Raw genomic sequence first — 27241 nt, forward strand, 5'->3', positions numbered from 1 at the left:
CTTTGTTTTTGTAAAATAAAAGCCACGTTCATATTAGATTTCAAAACTGATTCGCAAAATGAATGCATAAAACTTTGTACAAACATGCTTGCGCTGCGTACACATAACAAAACGTTTTTGTACAACGCGTCTAGAAAATAAAACACCCGAACATTTTTAAAGCATCTGTACATCTTACTTTGAAAAACTTTCATGTTACATTTTTTAAAACATCTGTACATCTTACTTTGAAAAACTTTCATGTTACATTTTAAAACATCTGTACATCTTACTTTGAAAAACTTTCATATTACATTTTAAAACATCTGTACATCTTTGAAACACTTTCATGTTACACTAACAAATTCATTCGATGAAATATTTTTAAAGACTTACAACACCCTTTTTGCGATGCTGCTAGTTTTTACAGTTCGGTATCCAAAAGGCAGTTTCCGCACTAGTCAACAATCTGCGTTTGTCGTAGACGTCCCTGACATTTTTATTGAGGTCTATTAAACATTTTCACGTCGCGTTTGATTTTGTTATAGTGCGGCATTATGGGGAATTATCCCGCTGCCTTTCATTTAACACGCTTAACCTTCGGCCTATGTTAGCTTTCTGTTCCTGTCTCTTATGTTAGACGGGTCGGTGTCAAGCAGCACGTGTCTTACATCAGCCATAAGATACCCTCAAAACAATTATTTATCATCCAATTTGTTTCTTACTTCTTGGTTACCTTGTTAGGCTTCCTTATCCATGAAAAGACTGGTTTTAATATTTTTGGTGTGGCTTTGTGGACCTTTCTTTTGACAGCATTCCTCTCGTTTTCAATAAAAAATAATGATAAAATAAACCTCTAGAGAATTATATAAATAAACTGAACTGGTCTCATCTTACCTTACATGTGTGGGGATGCCTTACCTTGATTTTGTTTTAATTTTTATTTAGTTTAAATAGAGATTCCTGACAAAGTCAAAAAGCTTTGATGCAGTATATATTTCGAAAAAAAGGTTCTTGGGTGTGCTATATAGAACTATAGGTGTTCTAACCAGAGGAAATATAACCATTGCCTTCAAAAAGGTGCCATTTCTTTTAATTGAGAATGTCCAAGGAGTGTCATATATGTACCAATCTAAAAGGTTCAATATGGAGCCTTTCGTTTTAAGAGTATGCACAAATATATGTGGTGCTTTTATGCATGTTAAACTTAAAAATGGGTCGGTGCCGACCCTAACAGCACAGGAAGGTTATTAATAATGTCTCTAAGGATGGTAGCAAACAGGGCTCTTGGGCCGTCGCTTCACCAGACGCTGCGGGTGGCGAGTCGTGTTGAGCAAAGTAAACCGCATCATTTTCATCATTATTAGCGTTGTTGATGTTGTCTATTTCATTTAATAGCGCTTCAGGTATAGGAGGGGGGTGTTGCTCCGTCCATACCTGCTGATTCAGGTCTTGCGTAGATTTTCTCTTGACCGGTCCGCGCCGTCTCTCTTGTACATAGAAAACAGGGAATACCTATTATTAGAATAAGTTATAATGTATAGTGTTTAATGTATAGCGTTTATAATATGTATAAAAGAAATAATATACTCACTATATGGAGTTTTCTATCCGCAGCGTCTCCCGTAGAGAAAAAAAAAACAAACCCAAAATAGCTGAATCTCTAAAAATAAAATAATTATTTTAAGTTATTTTATTGTATGGTGTTTATCATAAAACACGCATAAAAGAAATAATATACTCACTCTATGCAGGTCCCGTGTAGTTTTCTCTTTCCAGTAGGGCAAGGCCTTGATGATACTGGGTGTGGGGTACTTGTGTCTCTTTACCAAAGGAGGGAAACCCTTCTCAAGGTAATAAAAATATCTGCGGTTGGGTACTTTTTAGGATTCTTTAAGGAGAAATATACGGCCTGTCAAGTTTTATCTGTTGTCTATTTCGATGTACGTTTTAACTGCGCAGACGGTATGGGGGGAGTCGGGGGGAAAAGACAAAATTTACTGAAATACAAAATGTCAAACTTGATGTGTGGCGGGGAGTCGGGGGGAAAAGACAAAACTTTTAACAAAATTTACTGAAATACAAAATGTCAAACTTGATCTGTGGCCCAAATTACAGTTTGACCGGGATTTGACCTATCGGGATGTACATAGGTTGCATGAGGAAAAACACAAGGCCAAACTGCTACTGCTGCAGGGGGGTGTCGGCTTTCACGCACACACACACACAGACACACACAGATGGTCAAACTACTGCTAAGCGTTTTTTACTGGACGTCAGACCCAGACCCTACTCCTCCTCCTCTCATTCTTAGCTCCAACTTGTTCATTCTCACAGGATTTCTTTCAGTCTCGCGCAGCACAACTCTCAGCTCTCCGGCATCGCTCTCTCCGAGTCCTTTGCGGATTATCCAAAGCCACGGGACCTTACCACGGTACCGCACCACACACAGCATCGCTCTCTCCGAGCCCTTTTCTACAGATTCTCCAAAGCCACGGACCTTACCACGGTGGTACAGCGTACGCTCACACTCCATCAGGTAACCCACCCCACTCAGACCCAGTGTTTGGGACCTTAACGCAACAACCCCCTGCTCAGTCCCCTGCTCGGCACCTGGTGGATGCAGACAAAACAACACACTCATAAGCACTCTCCTCAAATTAAAATAATAATAATTACATTATAATAAATAATTAAATAATAATAAATAATTACATTATAATAATTATAATAAATAAATAAACTATATACAAATAAACCCCTATCCCAACGCTCAACTCGCTCAACTGGCTCACAGCCAAAAAAAAATAGCCCCCCCTTCCACTACCTCATGACGTCACCCGGCTTGCAGCCCCCACCTGTCACTTTTTGATTTATTTGACCTTTGTGACCTTTGACCCAACCTGTCATTTTGACATAACCGGTATTCTATCTCTCTCTCCCCACCAAGCAAGCCTGTGGCAACAGTGGCAAGGAAAAACTCCCTCCAGCAGGAAGAAACCTTGAGAGGAACCTAGACTCAGAAGGGGACCCCATCCTCCTCTGGGCAACCGGGGAGCATGAAACTGCATTTACAATGACATTAATTTGAGTCCGTATAGTTTTAAAAGTCTCAGTTGGTTTCATGTAGTTATCTCCAAGGAGTCCAGGTGAGGGTTCAAGCGGTGTAGTGTCGGCTCGGGAACAGTTCGGAAAAGAGAAGATGAAGAAGAGTTATTGCCCTACACCTAACCTAACCTCTGGCAGTACTAAAGTAACTATGGCAGCCTGGCTAAAAGAGAGACCTGGAAGGAAGCATAGACATAAGGGTTTCCAGAGCTTTTGACGTCAAGCCAAACTACCTTCAACAGCTTAAGTGATCGGCGAGAGTGGCAGGACGACAGCACCAATCCCCCCTTTCGCCTTTAACCTCAAATGACTATGAACCTCCAGATTTCCCATTCACCTTAGAAAAGGGGATTTTACTATCCAAAAGACTGGCTAAAGAGGTATGTCTTAAGCCTTGATTTAAAGCAGAGGCTGTGTCTGAATTCCAAACACTAATAGGAAGTTTATTCCATAACTGTAGTACTTTATGAGCAAATGCTCTTCCCCCAAAAGTAACGTTCTTAATTCTGGGTATGGATAGAACACCTGCATCTTGCGATCTAAGCATATGATTTGGAATGTAGTTGCAAATGAGGTCACTCACATGCTGCGGTGCAAGACCATTTACAGCTTTATAAGTTATGAGTAGTATTTTGTAGTCAACACGAAATCTAACTGGCAGCCAGTGTAGCGAAGATAAAATTGGGGTCATATGATCATATTTTTTAGTTTTGGTGAGGACTCTGGCTGCTGCATTCTGGACTAGCTGGAGTTTATTTAATGACCTATTTGGACAGCCGGAGAATAACACATTACAGTAATCGAGCCTGGAGGTAATAAACGCATGAACCAATTTCTCTGCATCTTGAAAGGAAAGCGTGTTTCTTAACTTGGCAATATTACGCAGGTGAAAGTAGGCAGTACGGCTAATGTTAGAAGCATGTACATCAAACAAAAGATCAGAATCTAGTCCTGCACGGGTCCACTTTTGGAGACCCACACCCGCACAGTACAGCACCACACCTGCCCGTGCACCCGTGATTATTTTAAATGTGTCCTGCGCGGCTCAGTCAAGAGATTGTTTTATTTATTTTTTTTGCCTCTGCAGGGAGAGGAGGTATGGGTATGCTGCGTTGTGTCCTGTTGGTAACGTAAAAAGGAAATTAATAAAGGAAATGTCTTGTTTGAAGATCCCTATGCATCTGTCCATCATTCAGTACTGACCCTCCCTTCTCCGCTCGGGCACACTCTGTTACATTTGGTGGCAGTGGAAACTACCAGTGTGCTCCGGTCAGACTGAATGGTGGCAAATGAGGGCAAGCAGAAGGAAGCCGCAAGCTGAAGAGGCAGAGGATGATGATGATAACCCTCAGACGGCCATGGAGAATTCTGTGCGGGAGCTTCAGCAAGTGTTCCAGGCACTTATGACTGCCCAGCGGAAGCAGGAGGAGCGTGCTGCGCAAGAGCAAGCGCGCCAGGACCAGCGATGGAAAGGCATGGTACATCAATTTAGCCTGCTGCAAGATGAAGTCCGGCAGGAGACATGGGAGCGTGGCAGGGGCCGGGGAAGAGCCAGGCTGAGGGAGGAGCCAAGGGGACTGTCGCTGTCAGCTCCTGTGTCGACAGCGGTGAGTCCATCACATGGCACATTGAGGGAAGCCCAGGCGGACCCTCAGTGGTGGGCACTAGGAGCCCAAGGTCTGGCAGGAGCAGTGACAGGTGCAGCAACGTTGGCCCAAGGCTCTGCAGCAGCAGCGATTCCAGCAGTGGGTGTATCGGTGGTCCCTGGTACAGCAGGAGGGGCGGCAGGCCCAGGTGCAGTGGCAGCGCCAGGCTCAGCAGGGGCAACCCAAGCGGCGATAGCGGGGGTCCAAGCAGCGGCAGCAGAGTCTTTAGAAGGTGCTCCTTTACGATTTACAGGTTGGAAAGGGCCAAAAATGCAAAAATACACAGATGATGAGGATATTGAACATTTTCTTACGACATTCGAGCGCATTGCCACAGCAAGTCGTTGTCCAAAGGCAGAGTGGGCGCTTAACCTGGTACCTTTACTTACTGGTAAGGCGAGAGCGGCTTATATTGCAATGGATTTTATTGAGTCAATGGAGTATGACAAAATTAAAGCGGTGATTCTGGAGAAGTTTGAGATTCATCCAGAGACATATAGGCAACGCTTCCGATCTACCCAGATATTACCCGGTGAGTCACCTAAAGAACTCTTCACCAGACTGCGAGAGCTGTATGAAAAATGGGTGTGTCCAGAGGCCCATACAAAGGAGGAGATCGGTGAGATGCTGGTACTAGAACAGTTCCTGAGGATGGTGAATAGTGATGTGCGGCTTTGGATAAAAGAACACAACCCCAAGTCTGCGAGAGAGGCAGTGGTGCTGGCAGAGTCCTTCATCGCTGCACGCCGAGGCTCAAGACCATACCAGATGACTGCGGGGAGAGAGAGCAGAGCTGCATGGCCCGGTAAGCCTGAGGGTGGTCGGGAAGGTGGCTCTAGCATTACAGGCCCTAAACAGTTCAGTGCAGATGACATTGTATGTTTCTTCTGTGGTCAGGCGGGGCATATTAAATCAAAATGTCCCCGTAGAAAGCCTAAAATGTCAAATGTGTCCTATGTCCCTAAGCAGAGTGGGGGGGAAGGCACGCTAGACAGATCACACAGGATAGATTCAGGGGAGTCCTTAACAGTAGTGCGGGTGAATGGGAAGGAGGTGGAGGCTCTGGTGGATACTGGTAGTAGCCAAACCATTGTGAGGTCAGACTTGGTGGCCCAGCATAGCACCCGTAATGATGGGAAGGTGCTTATTCGTTGTGTACACGGTGATGAAGTAGCATACCCTACAGCTGAGGTGTACCTTGAGGTGGATAAGGTGTCATATCTGGTCACTGTAGCAGTGGGAGAGAAGCTGCCGTACCCAGTGGTATTAGGCAGAGATATCCCAGAGTTAGCAGCGCTAGTAGATGGACAGAGTTGCAATATGGCAGTTACTCGTGCACAGGCCAAAGCACAAGACAGAGACACTGTATGGGATTTGTTACCTTTTGCTGACACTAAGGTACGTAAAACAAGAAGCTGGAAGAGAAAAGAGAAGTTTAGGGGTACTAAGCTGCTAGAAACGGATCCACACCCTGGGCTTAATAGTGAGATGGCTGGAACTATTCCCACAGATATAATACAAGCCCAAAGAACAGATAAGTCTCTCAAACCATTCTACTCAGGCTTGGCTGCAGATAGCAAGGGGGATGCTATAGACCCCAAGTTTATGTTGAAGAGTGGTATTTTGTACCGGCATGGGGAGGATGGTGAGCAGCTTGTTTTGCCAAGTCCTCTTAGGGCCACAGTGATGGGGGTTGGACATGCTTGTGCATGGGCAGGGCATTTAGGCCAGAATAAAACGTGGGACAGGATTGTGGACCGGTTTTATTGGCCTAATATGTATGTGGATGTGGTAAAGTTCTGTAAATCTTGTGCAGAGTGTCAGTTAACGGCCCCAGCTAGGAGGGGAGATAGGGTCCCATTGGTTGCAATGCCTGTTATTGATGTCCCTTTCAGCAGAGTAGCAATGGATATAGTTGGTCCATTGGAACGTAGTCAAAGGGGCAATAGATACATTCTGGTTATTGCAGACTACGCCACTAGGTATCCCGAGGCATTCCCTCTACGAAACATCAAGGCAAGGCAGGTGGCTAATGCTTTTCTTCAGTTAGTCTCCAGGGTGGGGATTCCTAAGGAAGTGCTTACAGATCAAGGAACCAATTTTACATCTACCCTGCTTAAACAAGTGTACAAGTACTTAGGAATTAAGGGCATTAGAACCACCCCATACCACCCTCAGACTGACGGGCTTGTTGAGAGATTCAACAAGACCTTGAAGAGCATGCTTCGCAAGTTTGTGTCGGACTCCGGGTCGGATTGGGATGATTGGCTGCCTTACCTGTTATTTGCCTATAGGGAAGTCCCACAAGCATCTACTGGCTTCTCGCCCTTTGAGCTTCTGTATGGCCGGAAGGTGAGGGGTCCACTTGATGTCCTAAAGGAGGCGTGGGAGGGAAAGGAGCCAGAAAAAAAGGTGAATGTCCTGACGTATGTTTTGAAGATGCGAGACCATATGCAGCGCCTGACAGAGTTGGTGCGGGGGAATATGCAGTCGGCTCAAGCGAAGCAGCGGAAATGGTATGATGCCTCAGCCAGAGATCGGTCGCTCCAGCCGGGTCAGCAAGTATTGGTGCTGCTGCCCACCTCGGAAAGCAGCCTCCTTGCAAAGTGGCAGGGGCCATATGTGGTCCAGCGGAGAGCAGGCAATGTCACATATGAGATCAGTACACCAGACAAGAGGAGGGAAAATCAGATCTTTCACATTAACATGTTGAAGGAATGGTATGAGAGGGAAAGCCCAGTTGAGCAACACCTGTTTGCCAGAGCGGTGGGAGAGGAGGAAGAGGCTGAGGAGCAGTATTTTCCAGCCAAGCAGGAGGGAGCGGCAGAGATGGACCTGAGTCACCTCTCCGACACCCAGCAGTTGGAGCTGAGGGCCTGTGTGCCAGAGGGGGTCTTCAAAGGCTCTCCCGGTAAGACACGGCTTGTGGAACATAGCATCAAGTTAAAGTCTCCGGGTCCAGTCCGTCTTCCGTGCTACCGGATTCCAGCACAGCTTCTCCCAAAGATTAAGAGGGAGATTGATGTTATGCTGGACATGGGCATCATTGAGCCATCAACAAGTGAGTGGTCAAGTCCAGTTGTGCTTGTGCCAAAGAAAGATGGGGCCTTGAGGTTTTGTATGGACTTTAGAAAGGTAAATTCCATCTCTGCTTTTGACCCATATCCAATGCCTAGAATTGATGACATAATTGACCGGCTGGGCAATGCAAGGTACCTGACAACGCTTGACCTTAGCAAGGGTTATTGGCAAGTGCCCATGGCTAATGACTCTAAAGCCCTGACTGCGTTTAGAACCCCATTTGGCTTTTATCAGTTTTGTTTTATGCCATTTGGCCTGCAGGGGGCGCCAGCAACGTTTCAGCGCCTGATAGATAAGGTGTTGGGAGGGGCGGAGATGTATTCTGCGGCCTATTTGGATGATGTTATCATCTGGAGCTACTCCTGGGAAGATCACCTGGCCCATGTGAAGGAGGTGCTGAGGCGACTAAAGAATGCAGGGCTGACAGTCAACCCGCAAAAGTGTGCAATGGCCCAGAGGGAAGCGCAGTACCTAGGCTTCGTTATTGGGGGAGGGGTGGTGAAGCCACAGGTGGGGAAAGTCAGCGCCATTTTGGAGACCCCGGTGCCGTCCACCAAACGCCAAGTCCGCTCCTTCCTGGGTGTGGTGGGCTGGTACAGGCGGTTTGTGCCACACTTCTCCACAAAGGCAGGTCCCCTGATTGAGCTTACGCGGAAGTCTGCTCCCACTAGAGTGGTCTGGACAGACCAGTGTTACAAGGCCTTTGAGGATTTAAGGACGTGTTTGACAAAGGATCCTATATTTTACAGAGTCCGGACTTCTCTCAGCCCTTCCTGGTGCAGACGGATGCATCTGGGGTGGGACTGGGGGCAGTGTTGCTGCAGGGGCCACCTGGGGAGCAAAAGCCGGTGGTGTATTTGAGCAGGAAGTTGTTTCCACGGGAGGTGAGGTACTCCACGGTGGAAAAGGAGTGCCTCGCCATCAAATGGGCGTTGGATTCCCTGAAGTATTACTTGATGGATAAAGACTTTGTGCTGGAGACAGACCATCGGGCCCTTCAGTGGCTGGATAAAATGAAGGACACTAACTCCAGAGTGACTAGGTGGTATTTGTCTTTACAGCCCTTTAGGGTCACTGTCAAGTATCGGGCCGGCCCAGACAATGTGGTGGCAGATTACCTGTCCCGAGTGTACGAGGAGGATGTCCACTCTTGGGGGGGGGGGGTAATGTGACAGAGCGCAATACGTCTGTCCCTGTAAATTAGCGGTTTCCCTGCTAGTTATGAATAGACGATGTTAGAGCATGCGTTCATTTATAATAACTTACCGATGTTTGCGGCGGGTTGCTGGTGTAGGTCTTACAGGTGTGCTCCAGGAAACCGGAATGCCGGTCGGGAGAAGTTTTTCTGTGCTCGGGTCGCGCTTTACGGTGGGAGAGCTCATTAGAGCAGGGGGGTGAAGTATGGTATTTTGGTATTAAATTAATGTTGTGTTACTTGATGTTTTATGCCGTGATACAGTGGGTCGGGAAGGTATACCGTGCTGGCGAAAATGTGGAAAATGGTAAGGTATGCGTTTGACAGCTGATTGATTAGGGAGCGATTAGTGGTACTGCCTAACATTTTAAATGTGTCAGTCAAGAGATTGTTTTATTTATTTTTTTTGCCTCTGCAGGGAGAGGAGGTATGGGTATGCTGCGTTGTGTCCTGTTGGTAACGTAAAAAGGAAATTAATAAAGGAAATGTCTTGTTTGAAGACCCCTGTGCATCTGTCCATCATTCAGTACTGACCCTCCCTTCTCCGCTCGGGGACACTCTGTTACAAGTCCATTTAACACAAAATCGAATCAGATAGATCTAAGCTATCCATACTGTGACGAGCGTGAAAGAGAGAACACAACGACACGCTTCAGCAAGGATTCAGACATGTATGTGAATGTTTGTCGAGGCGGTTATCTATGGTGCGTTCGTTTTTCTCTTGGAACTCGTAAATTCCGAGTTGCATGACATCACGTCCTACAATCTCCCGTTCAAGCTACCACATCTCAGAACAAACATGGCTGCCTCCATGAACACGATGCTGTGTGTTGTTGCTTTATATTTTAGCAGATTTGGAGTGAGATTATTTTTTCTGAGAGACAAACAAACAAGAAACACAAACTAGTCAAACCACATTAAAAGCTTTATAAAATATTTTAGCACATTCATAGCAATATTCTTTTTTCAAGAGGCAAACAAACTACAGACAAACCAAAGACACTAACAAGTCTGGTAAAAATCTGATATTGCATGATAGGATACTTTTTACGGTCATGATATGGTATTCCCTAAATCGAACACGTGCAGTTACAATTATAACTATTAATACATTTAACAAAATAAACATTTTTAAAGATTTATAAAATACAATTACTATTCAGTGTGTAAGCCGCCATGTTGAAATTACATCACAGGGGCAACTTGGACAACAAATCTTGTCCGACATCAACGTCATAAAAGAGGTGTGTTTCCGATGGGAAGTGACGTTTTTCGTGACGTTTCGTGACGTTTTCATCTAAGTGCAGACTTGGAGAGAAATGATTGAAAGCACCATAAGGTAGCCCCGACATACTGAACACACTGTGATGATGACAATTTGTACATGATAGTCTAATACATAGATATTTTCGCTTATATGTTATTTTTGCAGGCTACAATACTGTTTTGATTGACCTGCTACCTGCCCGTGTGTAATGAATTACCCGCCCGTAAAATTCCAGAACATTAAAATCCCCCCGTTTCAGCAACTATCTGCAGGTACCCGGCCCGGTGCAGGACTCTGAATAACACTAAGGTTTTTAACAACAGTACTTGGTGCAATAGATAGTCCATCCAGATTGACTATGATGTCCGATAGTTTACTTCTGGTGGCTTTAGTGCCAGTAAGAACAACCTCAATCTTGTCTAGATTTAACTGGAGGAAGTTGTCTGACATCCACTTTTTGATGTTAATTAAACATTCTTCCATTCTCTGAAGTTGCTGTCTATCTTCTGGTTTGGCCGATATATATAATTGTGCATCATCTGCAAAGCAATGAAAGCTAACTCCATGCTTACGAATAATTAGGCCTAAAGGTAACATGTATAGTGAAAATAGGAGGGGAGCTAAAACTGAACCTTGTGGCACTCCGTATCTGACCTTGACATGTTCTGAGGAATCACTATTTAAATTCACATACTGATAGTGGTCTGAGAAGTAAGATTTAAACCAAGAGAGAGCCACACCCCATATGCCTACAGTATGTTCTAGCCTGTGTAGGAGAATGGCATGGTCTATAGTATCAAAAGCAGCACTAAGGTCAAGCAGCACTAGGAGCGAGGCACAGCCTTGGTCAGCAGATAGGAGGAGATCATTTACTTCAGTAGAGCAGTCTCTGTGCTACGATGAGCTCTAAACCCAGACAGAAATCTCTCATAAATCTGATTCTCCTGCAGAAATGATGTTAGTTGACTAGCTACAACTCTGTATTATTTTAGAGATAAATGGTGGATTAGAGATTGGTCTATAATTTATCATTTCCAAGGGATCCAAGTTTGGCTTCTTCAATAGAGGTTTAATTACTGCTAGTTTAAGAGATTTTGGTAGATGGCCAATGCTGATTGAGGAGTTAACTATTGCTAGCAGCGGTTCAATCACTGCCGGGATCATCTCATTGAATAATTTTGTTGGAATATGGTTTAGCATGCAAGTAGATGAATTTGAAGATAAAATTAAGGATGGTCAGTTCTGTCTGGTTAACCATGCTTCAAATAGGGCGGTTGCAGCATTAGCACATGCCGTGTCAAGGCCAGAGAATGTGGTTATTGGAATATTCAAAATGTTATGTCTAATTGAACATATTTTTTGGTCAAAAAATTGCATAAAGTCATCACTGGAAAATAACGCGGGCACACTTTGAGTAATAGTATGGTTATTAGTCAGCTTGGACACCATACTAAATAGGAATCTAGGATTATTTTTGTTTATTTCAATTAGTTGTAATAGATACTGATTTAGCGGCAGTAAGAGCCTTTTTTATAGTTACCCATAGCCTCTTTCCATGCTAGTTCGAACACCACTAGTTTAGTTTGTTGCCACTTACGTTTCTAATTTTAAAGTACGCATGTGGTCATTATACCAAGGAGCAATTTTATTTACTCTGGTCTTTTTTATTTTTAACGGAGCAATTTTATCAAGGGTGGAACTAAGAGTAGATGCGAAACAATCCGTAGTGCTATCAAGTTCAGCAGGATTCGACATTACTTTGCTCAAAAACGATAGCCCAGGGAGATTATCAATAAAGTTACTCGCTGTATTTGACGTGATTGTATTTTTGGCATAGAAGCGAGTCGGGGGGCTAATATTTTGAGCAAGGTAAATACTGAATGTAATAAGATGATAGTCAGAGATAATACTAGTCTGAGGCAGTAGAGTTACATTATCTATATCAAGACCAAACGATAGGATTAAATCAAGGGTCCTCCAGACCGCAGTTGTGGGTAGGCCCAATTACATTTTGAGTGATACCCATAGAGTCTAATATATTAGTAAAGGCTATTGTCAGGGGATCATGTTTGTTGTCTACATGAGTATTAAAATCCCCCACAATTATTGCTCTCTTAGGTGAAGTAACTAGGTCTGAAAGGAATTCTGCAAATTCAGCTAAAAATTCCGAATAACAACCTGCTGGACGATAAATTATAAGGAGGGGGAGAGATAGTGTTTTAGATTTTGAACAGCTGCTTGAAATTTTGAGGAACAATAATTCGAATGATTTAAATTTAAATCCTGACTTCTGCGTTATTGGAAGTGTTTCTTCATAAATTGCTGCAACACCGCCGCCTTCACCATTTAGTCGGGGTCTGTGCTCATAACTATATCCCGGAGGCGTCTCTTCATTTAAGGCTAAGTACTCATTAGGTTTAACCCATGTCTCTGTTAGACAGATCATGTTTAGGACATGGTCTGAAATCATTTCATTTAGAATAAGAGCTTTAGTAGTTAATGATCTAATATTTAGTAATCCTATTTTTAGCTTAGTGGTGCAGGTGGTGTGTATCAGCTGCTCTAACTTAATACAAATTAAATTTGAAAGGGATGCTTTTTGCAGTCTACGTGTACTATTTTTGGTTCGGGGCACAGAGACAATTTCAATATGGTGGTACCTAGGTGACGACTCAAGGCAACTCACAGGCAGCCGGTTTAGGCTTTCTGCCTGCGGCCTGGCCTTAGCTCCAGTTTGTCAAAGGCCGCCTAAACCTGTACCTGCATAAAGGCTAGCTGCTAAGTTCATTGAAATACGGGCAGCACCCTCCCACGAGGGGTGGATACCGTCCCGGCTCAAAAGACCAGGCTTCCCCTCAAAAGTGGACCAATTATCTACAAAACCTATGCTATTTTCAGAGCACCACCTTGACAGCCAGCAGTTCAGCGACCAAAGCCTGCTGTAGGTCTCAGCGCCACGTCTAGCTGGGAGGGGGCCAGAGATGATTACTGCCTGGGACATTGTCTTGGCTAGCTCACACACCTCTTTAAAATGACTTTTCGTAACCTCAGACTGTCTGAGCTTGACATCATTGGCGCTGACGTGGACAACTATCTTGGAATATCTACGTCTATTTCTGGTCATCACCTTAAGATTGGCCCTGATGTCCGGCGCTCTGGCTCTCGGTAAACAATTTACCTCGACTGCTGGTGCCGCTAACGGACTAACTATTTTCACGTGTCGTAGGATAAAATCACCTATCACCAGAGAACTTTCAACAGGTGTCTCAGTGGGTGTTTCACTGAGCAGGGAAAACCTGATCGACACGCTGAGAGATGGAAAGTGGTGCTCGGGAGTAACCTTCGCCGAAGCTCGGGCTCTCCTACTATGTCGCCGAGTTGTCACCCACTCGCCCTGCTGTATGGGCTCTAATGCCAGAGCTTGGGCCGTGCTATCTAAATCTAATTCTGAAGCCCCCAGACTCCCTGACTGCGAACCTGCAGCTAACTGGCTACCTGGCGACTGTACTAACGCCTGGAGTCGTGACTCTAGCTCTTTAACTTTCTCCGTCAGAGCTTCTACTGCCTTACATTTCCTACAGATAAAGTTATCGCTATTTAAACTATCATTGCTGATGGATGAACTAAGGCTAAACATTCTACACTCGCTACAAAACACACCATCACCTATCCTATCAATATGGGCCAACATTTCTAAAGAATGGTTTCAGCACCTTGTTGAATCAATGCCACGTAGAATTAAGGCAGTTCTGAAGGCGAAAGGGGGTCAAACACCGTATTAGTATGGTGTTCCTAATAATCCTTTAGGTGAGTGTATATATATATATATATATCAGGGGTGTAACGGTTCACAAAAATCACGGTTCGGTTCGATACGACACAGTGGTGTCACGGTTCGGTATGTTTTCAATACAGCAAAAATAAAAAATAATAATTTCTTTGAATTTTATCACTTTTTTATTTATTAAAACATCAAAAAAGTATGATCTTCTCTTTTTGTAGTTTTCGTCTAGTTCCAGTTATTGACACACTGGGGTGATGTCGGCGTAAATGAGTTGACATGTTTGAAGTATTGCCGCTGATGTAGTTTACGGTCATGTAGCAGATGCGACATACCGTTGTTTTTTTATCCACCACTCTCTTGCCATCACCCTCATAACTTACAGGGAAACCAAAGTGCTCCCAAACTCCAGTCCTGTTGTTTATAGGAGGATCCTCTATTTTTGGTCTGATAATTGCATTAACGTTACTAGCCATTTTGCAACGAGCTAGTGCAGCAAATGCCTGACTGACTGGAGTAGTGTTTGGGGGTGGGAGGGGCAGTCAGCACGTTGCCTGTCACGTCGTTTGGGCTGCCTTGCTGAGCGTAGTAGCACTGAAAATATTATATTTTACACACTTTATTCTCTTTTATTTTTTTTCAAATATAAAAGTATTTTTCTGAATCGTTCGGTTTGTAATGCGTACCGAACCGAAAGCCTCGTACCGAACGGTTCAATACAAATACGCGTATCGTTATACCTCTATATATATATATATATAATTTTTCTTTTTAATTCAACGGAGCTGGATGGATTAGAGTGTTTGTGTTGTATGGAAAAATAGGTCTAAACATTCAAGATGCTATATATATATTTTTTTTTAATTCAAAAGATATTTTGTGTGTTGTTCAGATGAAAATGATTCTTATGTTCAAATTTCAAAGTTTTAAAAAATATATTCAAGAATAAATGATTGTACATGGTAAAACAACTAATATTGCATTTGTCTTTGATAATCTGGTAATTATGAATGGCTGTTTATATGTTATAGCAGGGGGGAATCATTTTGCCTGGCCCCAGCCTGACCTATAGACAGATTAGTGTGTTTAATGGTGTGCTTGGGAATTGCTGTTTATACCTTATAGCACGGTAAACTATTTTACCTGGCCACTGAGTAAATCAGTTACCCCTGTATATTAGCAATAAGAGTGGTATATTAGAGAGTATTTCACTGTCAATATCACATATACCTATAGACAGATTAGTATGTTTAATGTTGTGCCTGGGAATTACTATAGGGATACTAGTTCTAGCTCTAGCTAATTCCTCACTCCCAGTTAAACCTATAGTGTGAGGTGTAGAGCTGGGTGGGGATCGGTGCCATTGGCTTTGGATAAACCGAATTGACAGTGCTGTCACTCTAGCTTCACAATCGCTTGTGGAATTGGAGTGCTGACATTTCAGGGACTCCCCATGCCTGCATTCCCACTTGCCTCTCCCACCTACTTACGCTGCCATAGCCATATCTGCTGGAGCTTGCACATTGCACTCACTTAACTATTAGCACTGCCTATAGTCTCCCCTACTTTGACTAATTGCACATTTTATTTCCCCTACTCCTCCTGGGGGGTGCTGCCTGGAGACCTCAATCTATCAAGATGTCCAGCACACCGTGCTACATGTGACGCCACTACCAATGACGTCCCTGCATCCAGCTCGCCTTTCTGCCTGTGTCATCTTCTATGTATGACCTGCTGCCTTACTACTGGTTGCCTAGCGATTGGATGGAGTGTCGGCACCAGCTTGTCATCTCCCCCCTGCTCCCCGGTTGTGTCTCAAATTTTATGATTTGGACAGTATGACTCTGCACTTAGCCATCTCTCCTATTTGACTCTCCCCTGGAGAATGGGCTCCCCCTTTGAGTCTGGTCCCTCCCAAGGTTTCTTCCTTCTAGGGAGTTTTTCCTTGCCACTGTTGCCTATGGCTTACTCACTGTGGGCTTTGGGTGGGGATGCTGTAAAGCGCTTCAAGACGATGTAATGACAACGCGCTATACAAAAATATTTTTTTTGTTGTTGTTATAGCCAATCAATACTTAATAATAATCAATAATAAATCATAATAAATAACAAGAAAATAAAAATCCAGCATCATGAACTTCTGTACATTGATCAGTATAATAGTTTGAATTATGAGCAGTGTAAATCTATTTATACAAGCACCTGTTGAGTACCAGTACCGAAAGTGCCAAACTAGCTGCTTTATTTCTTTTGCACTTCGGTACTTTAGAGTTTCGATTGGTTTTGCAGATAGCCTAATGCTGAAACACAACACAAACACCGCCTTGAAAATGGTTGCAAACTCAGAAATTAATGCTAAAGTAAAAAAAAAAATGTGATTTGGTCCTAAGAACATACACAACAAAGAGATCCGGATGGCATGACAAGAAATTAAAAAGTGTTTTGTTGAATATGTCCTAGCGATGTGATTTTGTTGTAATAAATATTGGGGTATTTATAAAACAAAGAGTTCAACATAAATTTCTCACATACCAGTCTTCGATTGATTTAAACAGCAAGGATGAAAATAATTACAATTGTCCCGGAGACTGCATGCAATGCTCATGCAAAAGCAGCGCAGGTAAACTTTAAAGTGAATTAAACATATAAGAATTGCAGCGCTTGCTAAGTTTGTTTTTCCTATGACAGAGTAAAAATATTTCAGTGAAACTTCTACCCCCGCGCTATAATGTCCGTACAGAATTGAAAGTAAGACAAAGCCTTTTTTTTTTTTTTTTTTTTTTTTTTTTCCCCCCTCCCTGTCGTGTCGGCAGTTTAGCAAGCAGGATGTTAGTCTGGGTGCCTTATTGTGCCAACACTTTTATTTTAACAAGTGGAGCTTCGGATTTAAGCTCCTCTTGTTACTTGAGGTATACTCTTTATTAATCAGTTATATGTCAATGCGCCACAAAGCCGGAGCTGACAGGGGGGGTTAGTGGAAAAAAAAAAAAAAAGAGAGAAAGTGAGAAAGGAGAGAAAGGGGTGAGAGACAGTAAAATAAATAAATGCATAATAAAAATAAAATAAGGAGGGGGGTCAGAGAGAGAGAGAGAGAGACAGGGAAAGAGAAATAATACATAACAAACAATAGAACAAAAAAGGAAAGAGTGATGAGGACAGCTTCTGCATCTTGCTGCTTTACACCGTATCATCACACCAGCTGCTGTATCTGAAAGATAAGATCCAGGGACATACACAAACAGTATACACACAAAGAAACCAGTGGTACCGCCACGACATGGGACCGTGCCTGTGCCAGTATCCGCTCCTGGAACCAAACACGTCAATACCAACGAAAGAAAATAAATATATACAGTAGGCACAAGCAGACCACCAGGAACACCGTCCAAACATTGTCGTACCCGCATCCGCATCCGAGAGGAGGGAGTGGAAGCCACACACCAACCCCCACACACACTCTCACACACACACACACACACACCCAGACAAGGGGAAAGAGGGATAAAATAGGGGAAGAGAGCCCCAGGCGCTCGTGTGTGTGCGTGTGCGTGCATGTCTATGTGTGTGTGCGTTCTAAGTGTATGTGTGTGCGTGTGCATATGTACGTGCATGTGTGTGTGTACGCATATGTGTATGTGTGTATGTTTGTGTGTTGTGAGTGTATGTATGAGTATGCAGGTTAACATGGAATGATTCCCAGTGTGTGTGCGAGGCCACAACAACGCCGCCCCGGGGCCCCCAGACGGCCGGGAGAGCCCCGACGGGTCACGGACCCAGCCGCCCCACAGTGGCCAGGTACCCGGGCCCCCGCCACCGGAAGGCTGCGCGCCCACCCAAGGAAGGCAGGGAAGGAGGCACCGGGCGCCCCCCACCGGCAAGCACGAGGCAGGAACCCCACGGCCACAGGCGGTAGCGCGCCGCCCCCCCCGGGGGCCGGCCACGCAGGCACGGACGGGACCCGGAGCCCGGAGCACCCGCACACCCCGCGGGGGCCCCGCCAGCCCCGGGGAGACCCGCCCCCCCCCAAGAACCCCCACCCGGGGGACCAGGGGGACGCCCCGAGAGCCACCAAGCACACCCGCCCCTGGCTACCCCGACCCCCCCTCCCCCACCCAGATCCCAACCCTCCCTCCCCAGCCCCCGCACCCTCCCTCCCCCAAGTCCCCTCACTGCCGCCCCCACACCGCCCCATCATCCACGTGCTCCCCGTACCAGGACAAACATGCAGACACACCGATCCATGCACGCACTCATACACACACTCAGACACACACTCCCAGTCACACCTGCTCGTCTTTGAAGCCCGGCAGCAGATGCCCTGGACTTGCCCAGTGGACGGCCCAGAGGATGTTCCCCACCCCCCCAGATCGCAGGCGAGCGGGCACCCCGCCGGAGACCGGCAGCGCCCCACAGATGCGGCCGCCCCACCCCCAAGCCCACCCGCCGGCGCCCGCCACCCCCGCCACACCCAGGACCCCTCACCCCGCCCCCCCCCCAACCGCCCCCCACCCACCTTGATCATTGATGGTGTACATGTGTGTGAACTAAGGTGTCGTTGAGATATGGGGGAGCATATGGGGAAAAGCCTTTTTAATATAGCTGACTAACGATATAATTGTAGGTGCATGACATGCAATGTTGGTATTAAAACATTGCACCTCACCAAGCCGCATAATATAATACAGCCATTTTTCAAATTCAGTATAAAATACCCCGCCTTGCACTGTGATGTCATTCAGTACGATATCAGTTTTAACACCAGTGGAAAACCAACACCGTGAAATTCTGTGAGTAATAACTAGGTAGAGTTTAGAGGTCCTGGGTTCGGTCCCTGGGTCAAGCGTAGGACCTTTCTGTGTGGAGTTCACATGCTTTTCAGGCTTTTTTTGTGGGCAGTGGCGTCTTAATGGTTAGGGAAGCGTACTAGTAATTGAATGATTGCTGCTTCAATTCCCCAACCAGCAAGGCACCACTGAGGTGCCCTGAACAAGGTACCACCCCCAAGCACTGCTCCCCAGACACCGAATTAGCTGCCCCATGCTATGTCACATATGGTTTGAATGCAGAGGACACATTCTGTTGTTGTGCACTATGTGCTGTGGTGTATCAACAATGACCACTGATCACCAAATTCTAATTTTAAAAATTCGAATTCTGTATGTTCGGTACTTTCTCAAACTACCAAAAGTGGAAAAATGCCCTTATTGTCCTCTGGCTGACCCAGCTGAAAATGATGAGGGCCCATCCACCTCCACAACATGATTGAGCACAATTAAGATTATTAAGATGGTTCTTAATTGCTGTGAAATAAAAAAAATGTTTTAATATGCAGCCAATAAACACAATGATTGAAACTGTAGCAAAGTTGTCTTTATTTCACTAATTGTGATGCTTGTTAATTGACCATTAAGAAAAATGGTAACACTTTACTTGATAGGGTACAAATAGTAATAATTCAGTTACCACTTAAGTACAAATTAAGAACAAATCCTGAACTAATATAGTTGCTACTTGAGATAAAAAAAAAAAGTCACAATTCATTAATGGAAAACACATATATCAGTATTTCACTTGTGTAGGTTGGTTCATACATCTATTCAATTTGCATAGCATCCACAGAGGCACACTGCAATCCTTGAGTGTTATGTATTTATGTGTATTTGACCTACTGAATGCCTAAATTTCATTCTGGGATCAATAAAGTAACAAAGTAAGTTAGGGCTGCCACTAACAACAATTTTTTCTATGGATTAATCTATTATTTTACTCGATTATTTTACCAATTGGTCAATTAATCTTCCTCCAGAAAATCAAACAAGCTGTTTCATTTAAGTCAATTTAATTTTGATAAAATGTTTTAAGGCAGGGCTTTACATAATGGATGCCGGATTTTCAGGACTATACAGGTATTATTTACCGCAATTAGATAAGCAAATTAGTAGTATGCCTAAAATACAGATGTGTACTGTGACACTGAAAAGTTAGTAATCTGTATAAATTTGGCACATCATTAAGTTTATTACATCCAGTTAAGGGAGTGCCCCATGCTACTGTTTTGGTAAATCATGAAACAGATAATCACTGGGGTGGCAGCGAAGAAAGGGACAGCTTAGCAACCATATCTTTTAAAAGAAGAGATAAGGTAAAAAATAGTGGTGGTGTGCCACTACGTTTGGCTGATTAAAGTCAGTCTACATAGAATAAGCCCAGATTTTAGCCTAAACATTTACTCAAAAACTTATTCACTGGAGATTGTAAGGTAGCAGGCAAAAAATTGAATGGCTTTGCAGGGCTTGTCCTTTAAGGTGCGCAATTGCGCGTGCACGCCATCACGCGCCTAAAATGGTGAAGAGCTGCGCAAAGAAATGCGCGCCTATCAATAAAAAAGAATTAAATTGTACGCGCCTCATAATTTGTCACGTGACCAATCGACGCTCCACGGAATTATTCATGACAACAATGGCGTCGAAAAAAAGCATGGATAGCAAGGGTCATCCGTGTCAGAATGCAACGTTTTTGGGGAACGAATTAATTAATTGTAGCCTACCGTTTCCACTACCTGACCCGCATGGTCTTTGTTTTACCCATAACCAAACCATAAATAAATAAAGATAAGTTACACACAAATTACCACCTGTCAATCACTTTTTCCGCGGGACTCTGGCATGAATAGGCACAGTGATCTGTGTCGTTATAATGGCGTCGACAAACGGTTGGTAAAAAAGGTGCAAATTCACCTTTCTGGCAATACTTTGGCTTTAGACCGAATGAAACAGGACAGCCACGAGATACGTCTGAAGTGGTGTGTAGGATTTGCGGTCAAGTTATCCGCGCAAAAGATGCGCAGACGTTCTGTTCGTTATGGTAAAACCATGAAAAAGGCATATTTGGTGTAGTTTATTTAATCTAATTTAATTAAAATTATTTTGATTTTTTTTCTGCTGTTTCTGTATGCCTCATTTATTAATGTAAACGAACTAGTTCGTGTAATTCGTTTGGAGTTCACTGTAATTTGTATTGTGATCGCTAACAACTTCCTTGTTATTTCCTCATAATAATAATAATAATAATAAAATAAGTAAAGATGCGGAAATTGAAAGCATGCATTTAATTTGGCTATATAGTGTGATTAAGTGTGTGTTTTTCGTGAGCTGGTTGCTGCTGCGGCGGGGGTGGGGCGGAGGATCGCGATGTCGGCTCAGCATCGTGATGTCTATCTGCCATCGGCGATGGACGATGGCATCGTCTATCGACCCAACCCTATTGTCCAACTCTTAATATTGAGCTATCCCCACTCCTAGTCCTAGTCCAACAGCAATATCCTTGGCTACTGTCATTACTCACCCTGTGGTCTAGTTGCAGATTCTATCCTGGAAGGCAACCTACTCAAAACTACTCAAGCACTTAAGAGATGGCATCTTCATAACTAGTTAGTATTAGCTGTATACATGTTAAGGATTGGCTGCTGCTGGGATTGACTGCTGATGTGTTCTTCATCCAAGAATTAAGTTTTCAGAGAAGACACTGGCTAACAAATGCAATTTCAGTGGAGAAACAGAATTTGGCTCATACAAATTATTGGATGCCATATCTAAGTTTTGGCCCATATAATCTTAATATTATGGTGCTCTTCCTCTCTGAGCCTTCTGCAGCAAGTGTTTTGCAAATTGAGGACAATCTCCAAAGTATTGATGCAAAAAAGACTGAATTCTGAATTGCTAATTTTATTCACCAATAAAAAGTGATTCACTTTAAATGGGTTTCTACAAAATATGTTAAAGCATTAAAACTAGGACAAAATTCTCAACTAACACTAGGACTACAAAAAACAGAAATATGTACAAATACAAGTACATTTTGACCCATTGCACCAAAGTCCAACCACATTTTAGGCGCACAAAAAAGGTAAAATTGTGCACCTAGCACTTTTAGGGTGCACAAAAAAAATTGTGCACCTAGCACTTTTTAGGTGCACAAATTTGTGTGCGCCTGCATTTTTCAAAGGACAAGCCCTGTAATGAATGTATTTTTAGGGGGCAGCGTGTGGCTCAGTGGGCTCAACCTCAAACCCAGCATCAGCATCCTTGAGCAAGGCCCTTAACCCCCAACTCCCTGGGCTCCTCAGCAGGTGGCTACCCTGACAGCTTTCTCTACAAAAGAGCAAGTTGACGGAGGCGCAAAGACAATTTCCCCACGGGGATCAATAAAGTATTGATTATTATTATTTAGCAGCTACAAGGACATTCATAAACCCTTTATAATGGTAGTGTTAAAGTGCAACCATGTCTGTATATGCAGGAGTTCACTGCACTAAGGTGTTTATTTTGTGCATATGACAAGGAGTTAATTGACAATACTAGATTGTGAACAACGAAAATATTAGTAATGTTTTACAGCGCACAGGTCTATCAGCTGTCGTTCTATGGCACATACACACATCAAAAGTTGTTTTGCCAGACATGTCGGAAGTAGAGCTCTGGATATCATCCTCCTCCTTTCACACCCTCATCCCAACATGCAATGCACAACATGCAACACATTCTGTATTTGACAACACAGCAGTATGGACAACATGGAGGAGCTGGTCCCTAAGAAGAATTCGACATTGGTACAAACAGCAGCTATTCGAAAAGATAAGGATCAAATGTTGGATGGCAGCGCGACACACCCTTTTCACCACCCCAAAAGACAACACCCAGAAGTACGCTTTTCTTTTAGGTTTTACTGTCTTATAGGGCTATATTTTTGATCACCCACCAAATGTATATTAAGTTGACTTTCAGTTCCACCTTAGTACTAACAAAAAGCAAAACATCACAGCAAATGCAATTATGCTTTATTGCAATGCAACTCATTGTTCAATGTTATTACACTTAACAATCAAAAGATCTTCAAACGTTTTATCATTTACATGGCATTGTCCCGGCCTGAAAATATTTCCAGCTAAACTGAAGATTCTCTCAACAGGTGCAGAGGAAGCTGGTATAGCAAGGTATCTGCAGGCAAGTCGAGCTAGCTCAGGAAAGCTGGTTTGGTTTCCTTTCCAGTAGGCCAAAGGGTCAACATCCTCTGCTAAACATGGTTGACTCAGGTATACAATGACATCTTGTGAAGTTCTGGCGACAGCAGATGGACTAGTCTGACTCTCCATATAGGAAAAGAGTTTAGGACGTTTCTTTGGTTGTTCACTGCAGTCATTATACTCAGCACTGAGTTTTGGTGAAAGACACTCAACTTTTCCCATGAGAAGATCCTTCATGGTGGTAACCTCTTCACCAATACACCAATCCAGTTTGAATCTTGGGTCAAGAGTGGAAGCCACCTGAAAGCATTGCATGTCTTCAAATTTTGAAAGATGTTTCTCAACAGAGTTCTGGAGAATGGACACCAGGTTGTTGCTGCCAGTCATCTTCATGTTTTTGACTGCATGCCTTAAGGCTCGAACACACGGAATCACCAAGCTGGAAGTTACAGCTTTCTCTGCCTGACACCTGTCTGTCACCTCCTCAAAGGGCTCCAGGACCATACATAGTTCCTGCATAATCTTAAATTCAGTGGGTGACAGCTGAACAGGGCACTCCAGCTGAGCAAGGACACCACTGGGAATGTTAAGGACTGACTTCAGCATCTTCAACTGGCTATTCCAGCGGGCGACATTTGAATGACAAAGTTTGTAATCTCCTAAAATCTCAGTAGCCACTGGAGACTTATGGCAGAAAGAGACAAGTCTTTGGATTTTATCTAGCAAGTTTTTTACAGAACCAACTTGATCCAGGGCATCACGAACCACAAGTTGTAAAGTGTGGATAAAGCATGGACTTCTTTCAGGAGGGAAGTACATCATCTCCTCATCAATGTTCACCACATGAAGATCAGATACGGCATCCTGTTCCACCTCCTCATCATCATCAACAGCAGCCATGGGTTGGAAGAGGGTGAATGCCTTTAAAATGTTAGATGCATTATCAGTCACGATGAATGATACTTTGTTTTTAATGCCGTAAGTTGATAAAATATCCTCGTATACTCCACAAATGTTATCTGCTGAATGCCTCCCCTTGAATCGCCGGCAACTCAACATTACATTCTGTAATTCAAAATCTGAAATGAAATGACCAGTCATGGCAAAAAACGACCTCATGGATCGGTTTGACCATAGATCCACAGTCAGGCAAATATCAGAAGCGCTCTGCATCTGATTAATTAAATGATTTTTAACAGCAGTAGTGCGGTGAGGAATAAGGTTCTGGGTGAGGTCTCTCCGAGAGGGCATTGTGAAGAAGGGTTCAGCCAATCGCAAAATTGCGATGAAATCCTTATTTTCTACTGTAGACAGGGGAAGGAGTCCATTTACAATATATGTCACAATGCTGTCTGTTAGAGTAACTTGACGACTATCCGTTGGTATTGGAACCACAACCCATTTAGAGCTAGCCTCGGGCTCAGCAGGTGCAGTATCTATAACAGTCTGGTCAGGGGTGACCGGGTCATCACTGGGTTCAGGCTTCACCAGAAGTTCAGGATGCTTCTTCTGAAAAAGAAAAAAACATTTAGTAAATTTTTACAATTATAAAGAGCACAAGTAGTTCCAGATGAATATAAATCACACAATGAACAAACAGTAGGGCAGTCGTGGCAAGGAAAAAAAACAGCACAGCAATCCAGTGGTGGAGTCAAACCACTGGACTAGGGACAAAACTGTTCAGGAACTGTCTCCCAGAAACTACAAACTAAATTTAATTAGTAATTACAAACATGCGATTGATCCCCAATTAAAAGTAACAAGACAGCTTGTTCGCCCTCCATATTCTGGCGATGTAGTTTCGTGTGAAACTACGGGAGAAGCTTAAGCATATGGCATGAAAAAAGGTTATTTGGTATAAAAGGTAACGGTTACTGTTGTGCGGCGGGAAATTGACACATGTGACTAGTAACTACAGTTCCCGGTCGAGATGGTACAGTCTGAACCAGGCGCTGGAACGTAGGCGGGAAACCAAAGTACCAGAAAAATTCTGTGGCGTATTGGTTCAAAACGGGACACAGCGTTTTGTTTCTCAATACAACACAATCATGTAAAGCACGGGAAGGGTTAGTAACTTCTCAAAGTACGGGCACGCGCGACGGTTTTTAAAATCACTTAAACCCAGCCGCCGATTAATTGATCGGTTCCCACACAGGGTTAAAAATAACTAAGCGGAGCTAAAGTTTGCTGCACTGAACTATGAATTTTACGACCCTCTATTCAGTGGATATTATCCGTACATCATAAAAGTGTAGTTTCCCGCTTAATCCTTCCTAGCCAGTAGCCCCAGTGCTTTTAACTTACGTTTTGCATTTCGGTGTAACGTGACGGGTGGTGCTTTTTCAGATGGTGTATAAGGTTAGATGTGCTGCTTGCTTTGGACGGTATGGCTTTACCACACGTTCTACAAATCGGCGCGTCAATGTTGACAATAGCTCCGTCTTCTTTTTTAAATCCAAAGTATGTCCAAACGGCTGACTGGGTCCTTTTTTGAGGAGGATGTAATTCGTCGAAAACGTTACTTGCATCCGCCATCCCCTCAGACCACGCCGACATCTTTAGACTGTATAGCTAGCTAGCGAAACAATGTTATCCCGTGACCGGAAGTGATGCGTCCACGCATGCGCTCTGAGAATGACAGCAGTTGTAAGAATGAAATTCACTGCATTGTACACCTATATCGGGATTTTACCATACATCATGTTTTACACACACTGCCCTACTTACCACTCAACACAAACACTCATTGTCTAATTTAATTCTCACAAATTATAAGCGCATGAAACACATCGCCTTTTAACTAGCACAGCGAGCGACAGTCGCAAACCTCGTGTGAATATTAGCCTATCCATCGCTTTAACAAAAAAGGCTCCCTCTCCACTTACAATCGGAAGAAATAGGGGAGGCCGCAACGCCTCCAACCTCCGCGTCCCGGACACTAAACATTTTCGACTAGGGGTTCGGACGATTGCGCGACCCGGATCAAACTGTACTCGAGTCCCGTTACAAAAACCCCAGATAAATTGCGTTGCGTTTTGTTTCAAAACGGGACACAGTGTTTTACTTTTTACTACGGAATAATCCCGTAAACAAGTACCGGGCCAGAGACTGTTCTAGTTGGTGCGCGACGTATTCTTTTTAATCATTATTAAATCCGGGCCGCCAATAAAATTAAAAAAACAATTACCGGAGATAAAGTCTGCTGGGACAAAACCTGGCGAAAAACTTACCGCCCCCCAAGTCAGCGAGATTTAACCCTCAATTTAGCAGATTACCCATATATCGTTAAAAAAGTGAAACTGCCCGCTTAAACCAACCTTTTAGCCAGCAACCCCAGGTTATTTTACTTACTTTTTGCATTGCGACGTAAACGGAAGGATGGTGTTTCCTCAGATGGTGCATAAGGTTTGATGTGTTGCCTGTTTTGGCCGGTACGGCTTTACCACATACTCTACAAATTGGCGAGTCAATATTAACAATAGCCCCGTCTTTTTTTCTGAATCCAAAATGTGTCCACACGGCTGAAAGGATTCTTTTTCTTTTTTGTGGAGGGTGCAATTCGCCTTTAACGTTACTTGCACCCTCCATTTCCTCAGACCACGCGGACATCTCCAGACTGTATAACTAACTAGCCAGCTAAACAAAGGATGTTGTTCACTGTGGCCGGAAGTGTTGCGTCTGCGCATGCGTCATGAAAAAATACAGCACATTGTCAGTGTTAGCAGCAAAATGAGAATTAATGTGAATTGGGAACATTGAATGTAAGGGATATTTCGTGCGTAATAATACACTATTAGCATATTTAAATGTGTCACGGATATTAACGCCATTATTTAAACCGCGATAGAGAACAGTACTGAGCTATTTCAGATTTTTTTTTTTTTTGATCACGGTATACTGTCATGCTATACACTTAAGACAGTAGATATGTTTTATTGTATAGGAATAATAAACATTTCTTTATTTCTACCAAAATTAGTCTTAAACGGAAAGCATAAAAACAAAAGAATAAAACCTGATGCAACACACAGTATGAGGAAAACACAAAGCAACACATCCATTACTGGCAAAAAGTTACGTTAATAGAAATGAACAGCTTTTAGCAGAAAATATACAGAATCACCATGTATATTAAGACAAGCGGCTACTGCAGGCCTATGAT

At 43.6% G+C, this 27241-nt stretch overlaps 1 protein-coding gene across 2 annotated transcripts; it reads right to left on the reverse strand.

Annotated features, from left to right (window-relative positions):
- Positions 1-22876: 22876 nt before the first annotated feature.
- LOC111832903 (E3 SUMO-protein ligase ZBED1-like) lies at positions 22877-26763 on the reverse strand. 2 transcript variants are annotated; one of them, XM_023790671.2, is made up of 2 exons: positions 26431-26763; positions 22877-24588 (listed from the first exon to the last, which is right to left on the reverse strand). In XM_023790671.2, the coding sequence occupies exons 1-2, from the start codon at positions 26686-26688 to the stop codon at positions 22909-22911; spliced, it is 1938 nt and encodes a 645-aa protein (XP_023646439.1). In that variant the 5' UTR covers positions 26689-26763; the 3' UTR covers positions 22877-22908. The 2 variants fall into 2 exon arrangements, with proteins under 2 accessions (XP_023646439.1, XP_023646440.1); XM_023790672.2 differs by lacking the exon at positions 26431-26763 and adding an exon at positions 25384-26385.
- Between the last annotated feature and the right edge of the window lie 478 nt (positions 26764-27241).

Source organism: Paramormyrops kingsleyae, chromosome 4, assembly GCF_048594095.1.
Source record: "Paramormyrops kingsleyae isolate MSU_618 chromosome 4, PKINGS_0.4, whole genome shotgun sequence".
In the NCBI taxonomy this organism is placed as follows: Eukaryota; Metazoa; Chordata; class Actinopteri; order Osteoglossiformes; family Mormyridae; genus Paramormyrops; species Paramormyrops kingsleyae.